Source organism: Pinus tabuliformis, chromosome 8 (assembly GCF_031772625.1).
Source record: "Pinus tabuliformis cultivar Carrire ecotype Pingquan chromosome 8, CPIR1, whole genome shotgun sequence".
In the NCBI taxonomy this organism is placed as follows: Eukaryota; Viridiplantae; Streptophyta; class Pinopsida; order Pinales; family Pinaceae; genus Pinus; species Pinus tabuliformis.
The window spans coordinates 197,918,658-197,940,096 of NC_142294.1; the positions used below are offsets into that span (position 1 = coordinate 197,918,658).

Below are 21,439 nucleotides of genomic sequence, written 5' to 3' on the forward strand. Positions count from 1 at the left end.
AAACCTCCTCCCAACGTTGGCTTGGAATGGATAAAGGTTGTAATAGACCCGGTGTCTTAATTGTTTCAACTTTATTTTGTTGGCAAACCAAACATTCCGCCACAAACTTTTGAATATCTGATTTAAGGCCATCCCAAAAAAATTCCTTCTTAACCCTGTGGTAAGTTTTTAAAAATCCTGAGTGCCCTCCTAAGGGAGAAGTGTGCAATTCCATAAGAATCTTTTGTTTTAGCTGGGAATTCTTACAGAGGTATAAGCGATCTTTGTACCATAACGAATCATTTTTCCAGCTAAATGTATCAGAAGTACTGGAATCTTGTTGTAGCTTTCGAATAAGTGCCCACACTTCTTCGTCATTCTTCCATTCCTCCCTTGCTTCGTTTATCCAATCTTGTTGGATAATAGAAATGGCACATAACAATGCTTCCACATTTTGCTTCCCTTTTTTGTAGATGATTTCAAAGTCATAACCCAACATCTTTGTGACCCACTTTTGTTGCTCTTCAGAGGATAATCTTTGTTCTAAAAAGTATTTAAGGCTATCATGATCCGTTTTTACCTTGAAGTGTCTTCCCATTAGGTAGGGTCGCCATTTCTTAAGTGCATGGAGTATTGCCAACATTTCCTTCTCATAAATAGCTTTGCTTAAAAACTTTCCCTTGATTGGACGACTTTCAAAAGCAATGGGTCTTTCATCTTGCATTAGAACAGCACCAATTCCATTTCCTGAAGCATCACATTCCACAATAAAGGTTTTTGTGAAGTCCGGTGTAGCTAAGACCGGTGCTTGGCACATTGCCTCTTTAAGATGTTCAAAGGCCTTTGTTGCTTCCAGAGTCCATGAAAATGAATCTTTCTTCAATAATGTTGTTAGAGGTGCTGCTATTCTCCCATAATTCTTAACAAACTTGCGATAATACCCTGTCAACCCAAGAAATCCTCGCAGATGCTTTATGGATGTGGGGATTTTCCATTCCTTAATGGCTTTAATTTTGCTAGGGTCTACCTTAACTCCTTCATGAGATACAATATGACCCAAATATTCCACCTCCTGGACTCCAAAGAAACATTTGGATCTTTTTGCATATAATTGTTTCTCCTCCAATAGTTGTAGCACCCTGTCAACATGTTCAACATGATCCTTCCAAGACTTGCTGTAGATTAGTATATCATCAAAAAATACTAACACAAATTTTCTAAGGAATGGTTTGAAAATTGAATTCATCAAACCTTGAAATGTTGAAGGTGCATTGGTAAGGCCAAAAGGCATGACCAAAAATTCATAATGACCCTCATGAGTTCTAAATGCCGTTTTTGGAATGTCTTCAATCTTCATTCTGATTTGATGATATCCCGAACGAAGATCCAACTTGGTGAAGTAAATTGATCCATGCAATTCATCCAGTAATTCATCAATAACAGGAATGGGGAACTTATCTTTAATAGTGAGCTTGTTGAGCTCCCTATAATCTGGACACATGCGCCATGATCCATCCTTCTTGTGCACCAATACTACTGGAGCTGAGAAAGAACTTTGACTCGGTTGAATTATACCAGCCTCTAGCATTTCTGCAACCATACGTTCAATTTCACTTTTTTGGACATAGGGATATCTGTACGGCCTGATGTTTGGAGGAACACTTCCTGGAATCAGATGAATAGCATGATCATGATCACGCATAGGTGGGAGACCTTGGGAGTCTCAAATACCTTGGAATGATTGTCCAGGACTTTTTGGAGATCTGGAGAAATAGATGATTCCAATGTGGAAACATCTAGCGAACATAATTGTGCAATTACACCTCTTTGCTCCTTTTTTAGAAGCTTTGTCATACCATTAGAGCTGATTATCTTTCCTGGTTTCCCTGCAATACCCCTTAATTCAACTTCCTTTCCTTCCGAAGAAAATTTGATGAAAAGTTCTTGAAAATTAAAAGCTATTGTACCCAAGGATTGTAGCCATTGGACTCCTAGTACAACATCGCACCTCCCATTGGAATGGAAAGCATTGGGCTAGTCAATACATATTCTCCCATGGATAGCTTGATATTATGGCACTTTCCAGAGCAATTTATTGTTCCTCCATTTGCAATCATCACTTGACACTCTGGTGCTGGATATAGGAAGCAATTCAATTCTTTTGCTACCCTACAATGAATAAAATTGTGGGTGCTTCCTGAATCAATCAACACTATTACCTTTTTCTTCTTGATTTGTCCTTCTATCTTGATGGTTTGAGGAGTGGTAATTCCCGCCAATGCATTACAAGATATGGTCGGATTTATTTGTTCTTCATCTAGGCTTTGTTCCTGGAATATATCCTCTTCTTTTGACCTTTCTTGCTCCTTTTCTTCTTCCTCTTCACAATCTATGTAGAATAATTTCTTCTCAGCACACTTATGACCTTTTGTGTATTTGCTATCACAATTGTAACAAAGCCCTTTTGCTCTTTTTTCTTCCAATTGTTGTGGTGTCAACCTTGTAGGTTGTGGAAGACTATGGGCAACAACACTTCCATCTTTATAGTTGTGAGTGGTATGCTTCCTAGTTGCCATAATTTTGCTTTCCATTTTTCTTGCTAACCTGAATGCCTTCTCTAATGAATCAGGTTCCCAAAGGCGCACATCATGTTGGATATTATCCTTTAAAGACCCTATGAACACATCAATCCTATGCTCCTCTGGAATATCTTTTACCCTTATGTTCAATTTTTGGAACTCCTCAATGTGCTCCATTATTGAACCCTTTTGTTTGAGACTTATCAATTGGCTAAAAAAAGTGTTGCTTTTTGTATCCTCATAATGTGCTATCAATTCTTCCGTAAAAATTGCCCAAGTGATAAATTGTTTACGAGAACAAAGCCATTGATACCATACAAACTGATTTGGTTCCAAATATAAAGTTGCCATACGTACCTTTTGTGTGTTTTGCACATTATTGAGATCGAAGAATTGCTCCATCTGTAATATCCATGTGGCGGGATCCTTGCCATCAAACTTCCTCATATCGATTTTTGGAACATGGTGAGTCTTCGATCCAACATTAGAGTCTATGGAATCATGATTAACATTTCTTTTGTTCTCATCATGAGTTTCCTTTACTACCTTTTCACCATTAGTGACCCTTTCTTGTAGCAAGTTCTTCAATTCTTCCATGTCTGTCTTCAAATCTATCTTCAAATTTACCATCGAATCCTCCACCTTAGTTTCCATGCCCTTTATCTTAGATTCCACGCCATTTATCTTAGATTCCACGCCATTTATCTTAGATTCCATGCCACTTATCTTAGCTTCTGTTAGCTTTTGTGAGCGTGACATTTGTTGCACTTGTTCTTGTAATTTTGATATATCATGTAGCATTTCTTCCTCTTCTTCATGAGTCATGCTAGAGCTTTCAGGTTCCTTACTAGGTGTTTGCATTTTCTTTCCTCGGGGCATCAGTTACCGATAATAATGCTTTACTATGCCCTTTGAATTCCGTTAAACCAAGCTTACATAAAAATTTAAAAAAAACTACACACCTTTTTTCACTTTATAGAAGCCTGATATTGAATCTGATGTATCTCTGTAATTTCGGATCATCCAGTTCTGAAATTGATACCTGTAGTAGCCTTATGCGTCCTCTTTCCAATGCCACAAGTCTGAGCCAAATTGGATTCTCCAAGTAAGAGTTATGTGAAATCTCCCACAGTGACTTGCTTTTAGACTGGTTCAGTAGAGCGAACTTGTACGACGTGCCACGAGTCACTGTTTCAACCTTTGAATCTGAAACACACATACAAGAAACTACAGTCCGTCCTCTTTCTGTACCTTTTTACGAAATTTCAATCCGATCCTCAGAGAGAGAGTTATGACGATTTTCCCCAGGTCACCTGTTTTGAATGTAATTCAAAAGTCTGCAAAAAGGCCAACTTCCTCAGATCATATCTCCGAAAATATCACGCGAAAAGCTCTGAAATTCGGACCCAAGGTTCAGCGCCAATTTTTCTCAAATGGGTTTTTTTTTCGACTTCTGAAACGTCACAGAAAAAAAGTTATAGCGAAAATGCCACGATGACCTGTTTCGAGCAGCGAAACCCTAGAATCCAAAGCTCTGATACCAAATGTTATGAAACCAACTCAAGAAAAGATAGAAAAGATAGATCAACGCCTTAGAATTCAGCCTCTTCGAGGGGGAAACCTCCTTTACATTACATAAATGAACAATTCTTGGAATATACAAATGACAAAACCTCCTTTCTATATATAGGAGTCTAAGGAGTCACAATATAATCGAGCCGACCTAACAATAATAATATAAAGCCACACAAATAACAATAGGGGGCTTCTATGGGGCACATAAATAACAATATGGGGGTAATAGGGGCACAACAATATAAATAAGGGGTATAACTACAATATTAATGGGGTAATCACTAGTATTATAGGGACCCAACATAATGAATCTTCATTCAAAAGGGTTGGTAGTTTGCATTCCCCTCGAGCGTTGGTAGTGTTGAGTATCACCAATCTGGTCTACTAGCAATTGCCCCAAAAGGTGAAAAAGACAGGTTGATAGATTTTTTAAATTGTTAAAATAATATGAGGAATGCATTTGTAAATATCTATGCCATATATATTGACATATTTAAATTTTAGTGGTGTATAACTATTTAGTCTTATGTATTGTGGTCTTATGCATACAAGCGATGGCTTCAAGGTGGTTGCCCTCGGGTAACTAGTTTAGCATTCTACATGCCTCTTTTATATACAAATGCAATATAATATAAAGATAAAGATAAATATAATATAGATGCTCTTGTGATAGTCTACTTATGAAGTTTTTTGGTAAATGGCACTCCCACTCTGTTGCGTGTTTTGGCGGCATATGTTGAAAGAAATTTAATAGAAGAGTGAATTAGAGATATATCGTAGGATCTATAACTTCAAGTAATATAAATGGTATGGGTATGCTAAAGGATAAATCCTTTAACTATAGTGAAGGAAAAACATGATAACAAATTGCCCAATCAAGAGTTTTAAGGAGCAATTTGTAGCAATTAATAAATCTATCATATGGGAAGAGGCATCTTCGAAGCTACAAATATCCAAAAATAACATATGGTGGGAATAAAAGTAGTAGCTACAAACCCAAATGAAGTAGAAATATTTTCAGGAAATTAAGGAGACATTACTACACAAGGGTGTATATGCAAGGACTAAGATTTTAGGCCTCCTAAATGAATGTTGTGGAGAAAAAAAAGTCTTTGTTTGGAAACAGCTATCCTTACCGGCAACTGTTAAAATTTGAAATGGTTATTGAGGAATAATAGAGGAAGCTGTTAAAATTTGAAATGGCTATTGAAGAATAATAGACGAAGATTTTCTCACACTTTATGTCTGCGTCTGAACAGAAAAATTACGTGGAAAGGCATTGTGAAAGCAACCAAGGTGAGGAAATCTTGATGGTAGTGATTCATGCGACAACGAATATATAGTTTATAAACATGGGCAGTGAGCACCATGAACATCTGTGTCAGTAATAGTTGGATAAAGATAATGGCAAAGCGAATTATAGCCATATATCATATGAATATCTAGCTTCGAGTGGCATGAAGAGTTAGTTATGCTGCCAAAAAATATTGACAAATTGCCAACTCAAAATTCCAAGAACAGTTCATAGCAATTAATCAGTATATCATAGATGACGGATAAAGTAAAAACAATAGACAAATTTCAGACTCAGAGTTCAAGGAGCAGTTGGGTGCAATTACTAAGTCTATCACAGATGATGATACATATTCTAACCTACAAGTATCCCAAAGGAGCAACTAGTGAGAACAACAGTAGCAAGTGCAAAAATAGATGGAGCGGATGCATTTTCGTCAAACTTGGGAAAACTTAAGACATAAGAGTTATATGAAAGAATCGAGTTGTTTACCCTCCCAAGTAAATGTTGTGTAGAAACATCAGTAGAGCAGATTTGCTTCATTTCTTAGGTGTTATATTGATCACATTACAGTGATTTTACCCACAATAATACTCTATCTGCAGCTATGGAATCTGGAACCGTATTTTGATGTATGGATGCAGATTTTTGGGTTGTTTTATGGAGAAACAAATAGTACATAGATTTTTTGGGTTGTGTTTTGATTGTTTTGTGATGTATTTTTGAGTTCTGAAGCAATAGATCCATAATTCCAACATTAACTTATAGATTATGGAAAAATGTAACATTGAAAAGAGTTGAGAATACATACATAGTTTCCTTCTCGCGTGGGGTTGCCAAAGGTGGTTCTGGGTACTTTTCCTCAAATATTTGGGTTATAACATCGGAGTCTGCAATCCACTTATAATCAATATCAATGATTGGAAATTTTCCTTCAGGGTTCATCTGCAAAAACCTGTGCAACAACATCTTCAACTTAGCTCCCCCTAATTTCCAATATAAACATAGGCATAGTCTCACATCGGTAATCGGTTTTAACCATATCCATAAAGAAATGGCCTACAATGAAAAATAATAATAATATATGGGCTTTAGAACCAGAAAATTACAAGTCAGGTTTGTTACTGGTATCAATGAAATTCATGTTTTAGAGGACCTGTTTTTACTCGACTATGGACCCTTCTGGTCCAGCCCTTCACCTCACAAATTGTTTTACACCTCAACTATCGACCCTTCTGGTCAAGCCCTTCACCTCAAAAATTGTTTTAAGACCTTCATATATCTCTCCATGAGCCACATTTTTTGAATATCAATAGGACCACACTGTTCAATCTCTTCTACTAGGTGTACGAATACCTGCCACTCCTCAGAGACACTATTGAGTGTGAATCATACTAGCTCTGTGGCTTGAGGTGTTGCCCCAACAGTTGAAAAATGATCCCAAATCTCCTAAATCTTGGTTAGGAAGGGGTCTATGTGTTCCCATTTGTACATCCTTATGCATCTCAACTTCTCCTGCAAGCACATCTCAACTTCTCCTCCAAGCACATCTTTTGGTGCTTGGAATTTCCTTGGTAAATCATGAAAAGTGTATCGCACATCTCTTTGGTTGTTCTCTTGGCCACTATGTGTGATACAATGTGATCGTGAACACCATCAAGGATAACCCTCTTTTCCCTCGCCATCTACTTCTTGTACTCCTTTAGCTAATCTGCATCCATGGGAACTGTTACCGCTGCATTAATATGTATATTCACGCCATATTCATTTGGAAGGAAGGACATCCTTGCCTTCCAGATGACATAGTTGGATGCACCGTCCCATCTCAAATGATGTTGAAACTATCCTCTTCCATTCTCATCAACTACTGCTAGGCTATTCAAACTCCCTTATCGAGTGAGAAAAAATTCTCACAATGATTTTTGATCTACAAGGGAATTCAAACTTCTTGAGAATAGAAGTTCCTTGAGGAAACATTTCCCTCTATGTGCTCTCTTGTCTCTAGTAACCTACTGAAAAAAATTTTGAGTCCAGCTAGAGATATTCTCTATGAAAAATACTAGCTACTCCCTTTGTCTTTGGAAACCCCCAATATGGATAGATCAAAGTTTTCTGCCCCTCTTATAAAAATCGATTATCTTGAAGAATTTGACCTTGTGCCCAAGGTGACTACAATACCTATGTGGTTTCGATCTATTGTCCCTCAATGAACATCAAAACTCCCTCTTCCTTGGCTACTGAGCTCTCCGACCATGTGAAAATTTAGAAACTAGAATCCTATTGCAGCAACTAGAAATTAATCTCCTAATTGTTAACTAAATTTAACAATTTATTTATTGTTTCCTACAACAAACAAAACTTGGGAAAATCGGTGCAATAGTTGAGGGTTTTATTATTATGCAATAGTGAAATAATATGAGTGAAACTTGCAATCCTACCAAGAAATAATGGCTAGAAAATCTAGTGAGGATAAATTCCTCATTCCACATTGAATTATCGGCACTGACCTCAACTCAAATTGAGGTATCCAAACTGTCTCTGTGGAGTCACTGCATCACCCTAGCGCAGTTGTTGTTTCTGTCATCTTGGAACAACTTCTCCTCAAACATATTTACGAGTTGTTGTATAGGAAAAATTCTCTCTTGGCCTCTAACCTCTCACTGGCTTCACTGAAGTTTTGTTTCTGCCCAGCAAATTGACTTTGCCTCTAGAGGCTACTACCATGTCAATCCGTGTGAGTTTCTAGAATATTCACACCTTAACTTAATTATTTTTTATTAATTAGTCATATTCCATAATCTTAGACTTAGGAAATATTTAAAAACTTACTAATAATCTAATGAAGTAATTTCTAGGTGGAATTGCCAAAAACAATTTATGAATTTTGTAGATATCACGCATTCTAGCCTCTCCACAAAATTTTAAGGCTATAACGCATTTGATGCTTCAAAAAATAACATCTAGAAATGGGCACAAATAGTTTGGAAACAATTCACACTTTAGCCTAGCTAGTTCCAAGTGAGTAGTCCTTCCCCCCTCTACCTCTCGAAATGTTTTCTCCTCTCTACCTCTCTAATGAAATTTTTGGCCTCAGACAATTGAAATGACCTCTTTCTGGTAACTCACATTGGGATTTTTGGTTGATCTTATTGACTACATGGCCTCTCTACATAATAATTTCAACCTCCCTTTTCCTACCTCTCTAGCACTGGAGAAACCACTAGGACACACTATAGAATTCTCCTCCAAATTTCTCTGTTGCTCCCTCTCTTGGACGCTCTCTCTATCTAGAACTTTCTCCCTTGTTGAATCACTACAATAGGGTAGCTCTATCTGCCATGGTAACTCACTCTCCCTCTTGTGTATGTCTCCATCCCATTGCCTTTCTCTTATAATCTCTGGTTGGAGCTTCAATTACCATGATTAGAGCCATATGAACGACTAAGATCATTTCAGACTTGATCCAAGTCATTTTTTGGAAGTAGCTAGCACATAAGTTGATTATCTCAATTAATTCACTTTAATTAACCATGTTTCTTAAGTTAGACATAGGAAATATCTAAATTATGGCTAATTAATTTAATTAAGGTGTTTCACAATCTTATCTCGTGAAATTTTGTATAAGTTTTGGAGATTTGGTGTCATATGCTACCAAATCAATAAAACAGTAACAAAATCCTCTCTCAAGCATGATCATCCCTCTCCTGGTTATTTATTTGATTTAATACTCAAAGTGTTATTGTCTAGTATGCCGACCTTCATAACTATCGAGTGCTATCACTTTCTCTCACTCTATGCTTATTTCCTCACTAGACTCCTCATTCCTCCTTATGGCTCCCTTTCTTTGAAGAGGATCCCTAAGTAAACATCTTCCTTTAATGGCCCTCCTTTCATCTCTCCAGCTTGCCACTAATATCACCCACATTCATGGCTCTAACTTGCTAGCTTGGCTCTCCTGTCCATGTGCCTCATCATTCTATTATTTTTCCTTTTTGGCCTTCTAGTGCATCCATCATGACTCATCAGCCTAGTATGGTTTGCAATGGAGCTACGTATTAGTAGGAATGATCAAGTCAAGGTAGTAAACATACTCATCACGAATTGGAGCAAACAAGTGCTCAGTTTAGAGAAATATTCGGCTATCCCATTCAGGACAAAGTCACTTATGCAAAGATAGAAGGGACCTCATAAATGCCTCAACTCTAGATAACAAGGTTCTAGCTAAACTTGTTGATTAGGTGTGGCACATTCGTGCATACATGTGGGTGCTATAACTAGTACATGTACACAATGGACTTGTACTGACATATAAAATTCCTCTTAGGTAGGGTCCTCTTAGATTACCATGAACATAGAGTAGGCCTCCTCCACTCCATTGAGCATTTGCATCAACACATGAAGAAGGACCTAGATCAACACCTAGAGTGCATTGATCAACACCTTTGCATCCTTCCCCAGTTAGAGGCAACAAAAAGTACCCTATCCAAATTGCAACCATTGATTTAGACCCTTCTATTTAGTATTTTGTCATGTCTATCGCTTTTAAATTTCTTGTTTCCTCAATTTGCTTTTAAATTTCTTGTTTCCTCAATTTCTTGTGTCTCTCTAATGGGAGTGAATTTTTAGACATGGTTGAGTTTTCATGGTGGCCAACCATTTGAAAACTGTTTTTCTTATAATCTTTTGTTTAAAAAACAACAATATTTAACTGCACAAAAAAAAAGTGTTCTTTAGTAGGATTTTGATAATTTTTTATTACAAGTTTCAATGATATTATTTTACCTAATTTTTGAAAATAAAATGTGTCATGACTTATATATAGAAAAGAGATATATAGATAAAAGAAAATCTCATTATCATTATGGATCAGAAAACTTTAAAATATCACCTAATAATTATATTTAAAAAATTCAATATTTATCATAAATAATCCATTTATCTAATCAAATAAAATATTAAAGTAAAAAATAACCATAATAAAAAATAGCAAATTTATATCAACAAAAACTATATTATTAATAGCTGACCATTTTAATTCTCATGTGATTGTATTATTTAAAAAATTGATATATTGTTAAATTGTGATTTTGATTTTTAGTTATTCAAACATTTTGTACATAAATTGTGTCAAAACTCAAAACTAAATGTATTTATTTATTTTATTTAATCATGACGTTAATGTCCTGTATCATTAGTCATACGACAATGTTTATATCATTTTGATCAAATATGTAGAAAATGATAATCACGACCGCCTGAAACAGAAGAGAAATACCCTAATTAAGAAGTGCGCAGTATTCGGTTAATTATACAAGTTTACAGTGTTTTCTTGTTTTCTCAATGCAAGGCGAAATTTCCATCCAAAATTCTATTGACAAGTTCAGTTACAGTCAAGCCATTCCACATAGCCTAATGACTGTCCGGGCAGCAGATTTCAGCTGGATCTGAAAGTCCTGATGAAGATAAATATGGAAACCTGGTCTTTAAACAATAGCCAACGAAGGCCACCCTGGTGAAATCAACCTTTACTAGGGAAGGCCACCCACAATAATTTAATGTGCCATCTCCATTGCCTTTAGCCGAGTAATCAAACTGGCATTCTCTTCTTGCTGTTGGAAATTTGTGAGAATTCCATAATAGACAGACAAAAAAAATGCTCTGTTTTTATACTCTGTTTTAACACAGAAAACCCAGAAAATCACTTGCTGGAAACGGTGTTTCAGCAACACAGTTTTTTTCAGTTGCTGTAACTGGTGTTGCAGCAACGCTGCTCGTGGTGTTGCAGCAACGTAAATGTTTGACGTCAAGTATTTTTTTTGGTTACGGTGTAACAGCAACAGGAAAAGATTAACTTGCGTTTATTAAAAGTAAACTAACTGTTACAGGAATTTCATAAAAGATTGTGCTTAAAAAAAACTTTCCTCTTGACAGAGGGATTCAACAAGGCTACTTTAGAGACAGTTCAAGACTTAAAAAAAACTTCATGCTGTAAACAGAAAATACATTACTGTGTCTGCACTGTTGTACATTACAGAAACAAAATACTCTGTCTCCTCTGAAAAATCAACAGGCTGTTTTTCACTGCTGTGTCTGCACTCTGCATTGCTGTGACTGCACTCCTGTGCATTTACAAAACATGTTGCTGTAACACTCTGTTTCAGCTCAGAACGCTGCTGTAACACGCTACTGTAACACTCTGCTTTTTCCTTGAAACATTTTACACTGCTGTGTGTAAAATACATTCATACATTCATGCTGCTGCATACATAAAAAAACTTCTGCACTGTTGTGCATTACAAAGAGAGCTCTGTCTCTGTTCCTCAAAAAAAAACTTACGCACACTGTTGTGTCTACATTACATTTTTCAGATTTTTCAAAAACTAAACTTCACGTCTTTTTACTTGCCGTAAAAACAAAACTATACCTGTGAATTAAAATAAAGTAAAATTAAAATCCTACCTACATTTACCAACTACAGCAATAAATTACCATCATTCCGTGAGTGACCACCATTCTGTAATAAATTGTTGTGTAATGACTGATTCAGGAAAAGACTGGAGCTGCGACTGTTTAATGGCAATTTCATCAATGTAGAGGTATGGCTGTTGATTCATCAGTACAGGAGTATGGCAAAGGACAAGTCGTGCAGTTGAAAATAATATTTCAACACTCCCCTTTAGTTTCAACTGCTGGGTTATCAGTCATACCCAGACACTTCCTCAAAAATTCAAAACTTTTCTGTCCCAAAGTCTTGGTGAGAATGTCTGCAACCTGCTCCTGAGTTTTGCAATGTAGTAAGACAATTTCTCCATTATTTACCAACTCTGTGATATAATGAAACCTTGTGTCAATGTGTTTCGTTCTCTTATGAAACACAAAATTTTTAGATAATGCAATAGCAGAACTGTTGTCACAATAAATCACAGTTCCTTTTACCTGCTCTTGGCCTAAGCTCCTTAACATCCTTCTCATCCAAACTGCTTGACATGCTGCTGCTGTAGCTGCCATGTACTCTGCTTCTGCTGTAGACAATGCCACAATTGGCTGTTTCTTGGAAGCCCATGAAATGGCTCCTGAACCCATATGAAAAACATAACCGGAAGTGCTTTTCCGATCATCTACACTTCCAGCCCAATCACTATCAGTGTATCCAGCTAACTTTGAACATTCTGAAGTAGTATATAACATTCCAAACCTTTTGGTACCTTTGACATACCTCAGAATTCTTTTTGCTGCCTGCCAATGTGCCTCCTTTGGCCTCTCCATAAATCTGGAAATCAAACTAACAGCATACATTAAATCAGGTCTAGTTGCTATTAAATACATAAGTGTAATGACCCCAGATTTATGTAAATTTGAAAGTTACTGTGGTAAAAGACTAATACAGTTGTTGTTATGTTTTAAACAAAACTGTGGTAAACTAATTTTGATTTAATAATTTAAATATTTTCTTTGGAATTGCTGGCAGCCTCTTAGAGGTGAATCTTAAAGAAAATGATCAGTTGAGATAACTGATGGAACTACCCTCCAGAAGAGGAAAAGTCCTGACTGAGGGGATTCTGTGCTGTGTGGAAAGACAGAGGAAAAACAAATCTTGCTCCAAGAGTAAAGGAGAAGAAGAAGGTTAAGTCTGGTGAGGACCAGATAACCTGGCACTAGGAGTGCACTAATCCTGTTGAGGGCTGGAGGCCTGCAGGATGGCTCGGGGGGAGAACTCCGTCTGAAGGATGGATCTCATGGCTGGGAGGAGAGCAGAATTAAAGCTCAGGTGACTTTTTGTTTGAACAAAACCATTCCTGACAGAGGTAATCAGGTACGGTTCCAAACTAGTAGTCCCTGATATGAAAAGTACTGTGTATGGAAAATTACAGTGATTTAATTAGGAAAAATTATTTGTTTTCTGAAATATTGCTGTGAAAGATAGCATGTTGTGCATTTGGAAAACTAAAAAGAAACTGTCCGTTAATGGACCAGTCTGAGTTAGTACCCAGACAGAAAAAAAAAAACAAACAGAATATAGAGACAAAGTTATATTACGGGTGTAGGGAAACCCTACTCAGGGACTGGCTACTGGGTAGCAGTCACGACCCAATATTATTATTAACGGGGCTATCAATCAAACTATTAAACACTGAACAGTTAGACAGAAGTAAATTTTATATCCGGTAGACTGGGAAGAATGCCGGGGTGCTGCAAACAAAAGAGGTTTTATATCTCTTAAACAAAAGAGGACGCCGACTGTAGACGGGAGAGACCTCGAGACAGAGAGAGAAAAGCCGGTTGAAACCTAGGTTATTACGAAAACCGTGAATGTCCAACCGAAAGCTCCGCGCAGAGAGCGTTGGACGGTGGACCAAAGAGTGTGTAAGGGTTGACAATGAGTCTCTGTGCTTATGGTACAAACCGAGAGTAAATCTGAGACATAGCACCAGTTCTGGGTACAGAACAAATATAAACTACATTCTGTGCATCACGGTGACCAGAACCATAACAGAGTAATAACCAAGGTTCAACATAATATAACATTAAACGATAACTGTGGAAGTAAATATATACATGTATATATTCAGATTTAGAGCATGCAGACAGAATAAAGGTTATGTTGTTAAACCCAAGTCGAAAGCATGAACTGGTAATAAGTTTTAACCATACTAAATCTGAGAAAAAGACTTGTGCATGTGAATAAGAAGAAACGTAACTCTAATGAAATAGCGAACCTGTGCATGCAAACCGTAACAATATATATTTATAATAATCTGAAGGACTGTGCGAAAGATCAGAAGTCATGCATTCAGAGTCACCCTTTCCACAGGAAAAAGGGGATTATACATTTAACATCCATTATTCATCAAAGATATATCAAAACGAACTGTGCAATAATAGCATTTAAATACAGAGATTATAGCATAAGATGATCTTTATAACTGGGCAAAGCCGAGGCAGAAGCCGTTCGATGACAGACAAAAGAGGAACAACATATAAACCCTAAGTCTATCTTCATGCATAAGGGACATTTAAAACGAAAAACAACCCAATACAATAGCAAAATTGCCGAGAGCTGAAGAGTTCATAACCGCATCGACGGCAAACTAATTACTTAAACATATCAATACACTGTGTAAGGGAACTAGCCCAAAACATTCAAGACTGTATCTGCGCGTGGAGGCCAGATCTGAACCATGCAAACAGCTATGAATCCAAGTCTGCCGCTAGGCGGCTATACATTTACAAAGCAAAAGAAAAGAACATGTTGGGTATGATAAACCCAAAACCCTCTGCAGTCATTAACTTGTAACCGGACCAGCACAGTCATAACCTAACTATGCAGCGGGCCAACTGTGATGGATCTTCACCGAGAACACCCGAAAGCGGATGAAAAGACCACAGTGAAATAGAGATCTGCATAAGATCATACAGGGTTTACATAACTGTAACCCTGAACCCTATCAATTAAACGAACTTTAAACTGTCGAGATTCATACCTGAGATGTTAGAAGGTCGCTGAAGCACAAATCGCCATGGAGGTTGCCCTGGAGCATAGCCAAATCGACTGTATAATACTTGACAGAGGAAAACGAAAATAGCTGTAAGTAAAACTCAGAGATAACCAAACCATAAAGCAAATGCAAACTGAGAGAAACACCATTGTTACCTGCAAGGTTCATGGAGAGCGGAATACAGCTCCGGGGTATAACAGGTTGCAGCAATGAGTTGTTGAAAGCGAACTCGAGGAGAAGCAGTGAACCAGCCGCAATGACCGCGGACATCAAATGAAATAACATGGTGTTTGGACGCATAAATACCACCGATAAACCCTGAGTGATCTCCAGCCCTCCGATCTCCAGAAGAGATCTAGACCGTCGAAGTATGGCGGGAGTCGTTGGCGGGGAGATCAAAGTTGGCTTTCCCAAGGTGTCACATGGCTGGAGAAACCAGGCCATGCCACCTGCCCCGGAAGGACGGATCGATGTAAAGGTGTGGATGACCTGTCTTCAAACGAGTACTGCGGCGGGACCATAAAAGCCCACGCCCATTAATACAAAGACGTTTGAAATATCTATGGTAGCTGTGAGTTATAAACAGTGTATAAATCAAATCCCAATGCTGACAGGTGTAATGCCGTGTGGTGAGTTACAGCCGAGACCCATAGTTAACACACAGCCAACGACATACGTGGATAGGGGTTTATAGTAATGCATGCCAACTGTTAAATGATTTATGTATATGCCTCTAACGCATGCCAAGAATACTTCGATGTATGATGTATTTGAAATTTATATGTATATTTATAGTGATAAATTGTAAGGTGTGTATGTAAAGCGGAATTATCAAAATGGTGAGCCTTAAGGTTCAAGGTTTGTCATGTATATGCATATATTTTAAAAAAAAATTATGTACATGTAAAGTAGGTGTGACAATTGGTATCAGAGCCAAGTTTCAACACTGTGGCCTTAAAAGAAAAACATATTTCAGTATGCAGAAGGGCACACCAAACAACATATGCAGGTTAATAATGTGTTTAACTGTGTTCTGTTTATTTGGAATGAACCAGAATTGCAAAGTTAGCAGCTAAACCAGGAAAAGACAAGATGCAGGGACCCAGCAGTAATCCACAAGAAAATGCAGGGTTGTGGGTGCAATTGGATGCAGAATCACGAAGTACCAACCTTGCGATCCTGGAAACTGTCCAGGAATTGAAGAATGAAATGGCGCGATTGAGAGAGGATAATGCTCGCTTAACAGTTGAGCAGGAAAAGATTTTGAAGAGCCTGTCGGACAGGCAGAACCCACCCCTGTCTAATCCCAGTGCAGAGCAGCAGAGGGTGACAGAAGAACAGGACTACCAAATGGAACCAGAGAACTCTGAAGACAAGGAAGACCACTCTGATAATGCGCCTCAACAGCAAACTTCGAAGCGTCAGAAAGTGGAACTGCAAGGAGAATTTCGAAAGATTAAACCTCCACATTTTGATGGTGAGCAGGAGGAAGCTGCAGAAGCCTGGTTAATCAATATGAATAAGTACTTTCAGTTATACGAGTATGACCACAATCTAAAGGCAAGATTGGCAATTTTCCAGTTACAAGGTAAGGCAACCTTGTGGTGGGAAGAAATCAAGATCGTTAAGGGGGTCAGTGAATGGACCATTACCTGGGAAAAGTTCCAGAGATATTTTAAAGAAAGGTACCTGACTGAGCGTTTTTATGATGAAAAAGCCCGGGAATTTCACGATCTGAGACTGGGACAGCAGACCATGGACGAGTTTATTAACCGTTTTACTTCGCTGCTACGTTATGTACCCTACATCAAGGAGGAGAAAGCCAAGGTCCAAAGGTTTGTGAGCAGTTTACCTTCATACATAAGGGAAAGGATTGAATTTGACAATCCTAGAACCATGGACGAGGCTATCCGTAAGGCGAGAATCTGTTACCAGCAGAGCAAACAAAAGGGGGACACCTCCAGCAAAAGATGGAATGAGAAAAGAGGAGGTCGGATGGTTGGAAGCAGCAAAGGAAATCGCAGCAGTGGGAACAAGGGTGCTGGTAAAGGACTAAACAACAGACCGGTGGCAAGGAATGCGCCCCGACCCAGACCGATGAGCGAATCCAAGGCAAACGAACAGTCTGTTAGACCAGAAGGTGAGGGGACGACCAGACCGCCAGTGCAGTGCTGGGGTTGTGGAGGACCTCACTATGTCAAGAACTGCCCACAAAGGAAGGGTACAGACCAAATATCTCAGATTCATGAGGCGTCGACTGTTGGGGACGTGGCGCGTAGTGTACCAAGAATCAACGCTGCACTGGAGGACCGACAAGCGGAGTACCAGCCATCTATGATCGAATTTGAAGGTAAAATCTCAAACTTTTCCATAGCTGTTCTTATAGACCCTGGGGCTACTTTAAGTTATATTAGCCCGAAAGTAGTGGAACAGTGTAAACTACAAGCTGAAAAGTTCAAGAACCCGTGGCTGGTCCAACTAGCCACAGGAGCCAAGAGACGAGTCTTGTCCAAAGTGAATAACTGCTCCTTAGTTATGGCTGGACAGTCTATAGTGGCAGATCTGAATGTACTGCCCTTGGGTTCTTATGACATCTTGATTGGGATGGACTGGCTAGAGAAACACTGGTCCTTAGTGAACTATAAAACCAAGACCATCTATTACAAAGATGACCTTGGAGAACAACGGGAGTTGCAAGGAATCAGACACCCGGTGCAGATTCGACCTATTACAGCAACTCAGCTAGCTAAGTGCATCAAGAAGAAATGTCAAATCTACGCTATTCAGGTGGGGTACGTGAATCAGAAGGATAAAACTACTACGCTAGGTAGTATTCCGATAGTACAAGAGTTTACGGATGTCTTTCCCGAGGAAGTGCTGGGACTACCACCAAAGCGGGATGTGGATTTTACGATTGAGCTGATTCTAGGGGCAGCACCGGTGTCATGGGCACCCTATCGTATGAGTGTGCCAGAACTGACGGAATTGAAGATGCAATTGCAGGAACTGTTGGATAAAAATTACATCCGACCTAGCGTATCACCCTGGGGAGCCCCGGTGCTGTTCGTCAAAAAGAAAGATGGAACCTTCTAGATGTGTATTGATTATCGTCAGCTAAATAAGCTCATGATCAAAAACAAGTATCCTTTGCCTAGGATTGACGAACTTTTTGATCAGGTGAAGGGAGCCACGGTGTTTTCTAAAATTGACCTGCGATCTGGTTACCATCAGATCAGAATAAAAGAGGAAGATATTGCTAAAACCACCTTCAGAACGCGGTACGGGCATTATGAATTCGTGGTGCTACCTTTTGGGCTGACCAACGCACCTGCTACTTTCATGTGTCTGATGAACAGTGTGTTTCATCAGTTTCTAGACAAATTCGTGCTGATCTTCATAGATGATATTCTGATTTACAGCAAATCGAGGAAGGAGCACGAAGAACATCTTAGATTGGTATTGCAAACTTTGCGGGAACATCAATTATATGCAAAGTTTAGCAAATGTGACTTTTACAAGGAAGAGATACAATATTTGGGCCATGTGATCACTAAGGAAGGAATCGCAGTGGACCCCGAGAAGATCAGAACCATAATGGAGTGGCCTACACCAAAGGATGTGGCGGATATTAGGTCCTTTATGGGGTTAGCAGGTTATTATCGACGATTTGTTGAAGGCTTCTCGAGGGTAGCATACCCTATTACCTCTTTGCAAAAGAAGGGAAAAGCATTCAAGTGGACCTCAGAGTGCCAGAAGAGCTTTGAACAGCTCAAACACTTACTTACCACCGCACCTGTACTAAGCATAGCTGATCCTAATAAGGATTATGTAGTTTGCACGGATGCAAGTAAGGAAGGTGTGGGAGGAGTGCTGATGCAGGAGGGAAGAGTCATTGCTTATGAATCTAGAAAGTTGAAGGAGCACGAGCAGAAATACTCTGCCTACGACATGGAACTGGCTGCTGTCATTCATGCCCTGAAAATGTGGCGGCACTACCTTTTGGGCAGAAAATTTCTGTTACTAACAGACCATCACAGCCTAACAAATTATTTCAGTCAACCAACTTTAAATACAAGGCAAGCTCGTTGGGCTGACTTTTTAAGTGGATTTGACTTTGAAATTAAGCATTTAAAGGGAAGGGAGAACCGCGTGGCTGATGCATTAAGTCGAAAGGTACAATGCTTGTGCAAAATTTCAGTTAGTAAATGGAAAAATACTTTGTTGGAAAGAATAAAAACAGCAGCTGAATGTGATGCTGTGTATCAGCAAATTAAACAGCAAATACAACAACTCCCTGGTAAAGAATCACAACAGGGGCATAGGCTGGATGATGCTGGAATGTTATATTTTAACAATAAGCTATATGTACCCAATGAAGATAATGTTAAGAATTTGATTCTAGATGAGTTTCACACCAGCCATTATGCCGGGCATCCGGGCTACCAGAAAATGGTTACCGCCCTTCGCAAAGAATTCTATTGGCCAAAAATGAAGAAGGAGGTGGCTGAGTATCTAGCACGATGTCTAGAATGCCAACAGATTAAGGCAGAACATTTGCATCCAGCTGGGCTGTTACAACCCCTACCTATTCCAGAATGGAAGTGGGAGACGATCTCCATGGATTTTATAACAGGGCTGCCTAAAACAAAGAAAAATAATGATTCCATTATGGTAGTAGTGGATAAGCTAAGTAAGGCAGCACACTTCATACCTGTGCAGTCGACATATAAGGTTGTGCAAATTGCCCATATTTTCATGCAGCATGTGTTCAAATTGCATGGACTGCCGAAGGTGATTATCTCCGATCGGGATGTCAAGTTTACATCAACTTTTTGGAGGACATTGTTTGCTGAACTAGGAACACAGCTGAACTTTAGTACAGCTTATCATCCTCAAACAGATGGCCAAACGGAACGAGTAAATCAAGTTGTGGAAGACATGCTGAGAGCATGCGTTATGATGAAGCCAACCCAATGGGAAGACTATCTCCACTTGGTCGAATTCGCATATAACAATGGATACCATTCCTCAACTCAGATGAGTCCTTTTGAGGTTATGTATGGGCGGAAGTGCCGCACACCCGCAAGCTGGGGTGGACCGGAGGACAGGTTGCGAATTGGTCCTGATATGTTACAGGAAATGGAGAATACAATAAAAAAGGTGCGTACCAACTTAAAAGCCGCTCAGGACAGGCAGAAAAGTTTCGCTGATCGAAAGAGAAGATTTAAGGAATTCCAGGTTGGGGATCATGTATTTGTGAGGATCCAACCAAGAAGGAGTACCTTGCAGTGGAGCGGATGTGCCAAACTAGCACCTTGCTACTTTGGACCTTTCCAGATCTTGGCCAAAGTGGGGCCGGTAGCTTATCAGCTTGCCCTACCAAGCCATATTAAGATTCACAATGTGTTTCACGTATCCGTATTAAAGCAATACGTTTAGGATCCTAAACATGTGATTCAATGGCAAAATGTTCGGGTAAGAAGTAATCTAGTCATTATAGATAAGCGTTGTTTCTAAACTGAGAAATAACTAAAATCTATTGCTGTTTGCAGGTCGAGCGGGAAGGCGAGGTTCTGGTCAAACCACTGACCATTCTCGACCGGAGAGAAGTGCAGCTCCGGAAACGAGTTATTTCCCAAGCTAAAGTGCAATGGCAGCACTATGGACCAGAGGAGGCCACTTGGGAGGATGAGGAACTCCTTAGGGAAGCTTACCCAAACTTGTTTAAAGGAGATAGACATCGGGACGATGTCCAATCTAAGGAGGGGGAGATGTAATGACCCCAGATTTATGTAAATTTGAAAGTTAATGTGGTAAAATACTAATACAATTGTTGTTATGTTTTAAACAAAACTGTGGCAAACTAATTTTGATTTAATAATTTAAATATTTTCTTTGGAATTGTTGGCAGCCTCTTAGAGGTGAATCTTAAAGAAAATGATCAGTTGAGATAACTGATGGAACTACCCTCCAGAAGAGGAAAAGTCCTGACTGAGCGGATTCTGTGCTGTGTGGACAGACAGAGGAAAAACAAATCTTGCTCCAAGAGTAAAGGAGAAGAAGAAGGTTAAGTCTCGTGAGGACCAGATAACCTGGCACTAGGAGTGCACTAATCCTGTTGAGGGCTGGAGGCCTGCAGGATGGCTCGGGGGGAGAACTCCGTCTGAAGGATGGATCTCATGGCTGGGAGGAGAGCAGAATTAAAGCTCAGGTGACTTTTTGTTTGAACAAAACCATTCCTGACAGAGGTAATCACGTACGGTTCCAAACTAGTAGTCCCTGATATGAAAGGTACTGTGTATGGAAAATTACAGTGATTTAATTAGGAAAAATTATTTGTTTTCTGAAATATTGTTGTGAAAGATAACATGTTGTGCATTTGGAAAACTAAAAAGAAACTGTCCGTTAATGGACCAGTCTGAGTTAGTACCAGACAGAAAAAAAAACAAACAGAATATAGAGACAAAGTTATATTACGGGTGTAGGGAAAACCTACTCAGGGACTGGCTACTGGG

General features: G+C 39.0%; 1 protein-coding gene across 3 annotated transcripts; it reads right to left on the reverse strand.

Annotated features, from left to right (window-relative positions):
* Positions 1-14,490: 14,490 nt before the first annotated feature.
* Positions 14,491-15,459, reverse strand: LOC149234802 (uncharacterized). 3 transcript variants are annotated; one of them, XM_089461242.1, is made up of 3 exons: positions 15,080-15,459; positions 14,910-14,957; positions 14,491-14,826 (listed from the first exon to the last, which is right to left on the reverse strand). In XM_089461242.1, exons 1-3 carry the CDS (start codon positions 15,366-15,368, stop codon positions 14,777-14,779), a joined length of 387 nt encoding a protein of 128 aa, XP_089317368.1. In that variant the 5' UTR covers positions 15,369-15,459; the 3' UTR covers positions 14,491-14,776. The 3 variants fall into 3 exon arrangements, with proteins under 3 accessions (XP_089317368.1, XP_089317366.1, XP_089317367.1); XM_089461240.1 differs by having other exon boundaries at positions 14,910-14,977; positions 15,080-15,435; XM_089461241.1 differs by having other exon boundaries at positions 14,910-14,987; positions 15,080-15,424.
* Between the last annotated feature and the right edge of the window lie 5,980 nt (positions 15,460-21,439).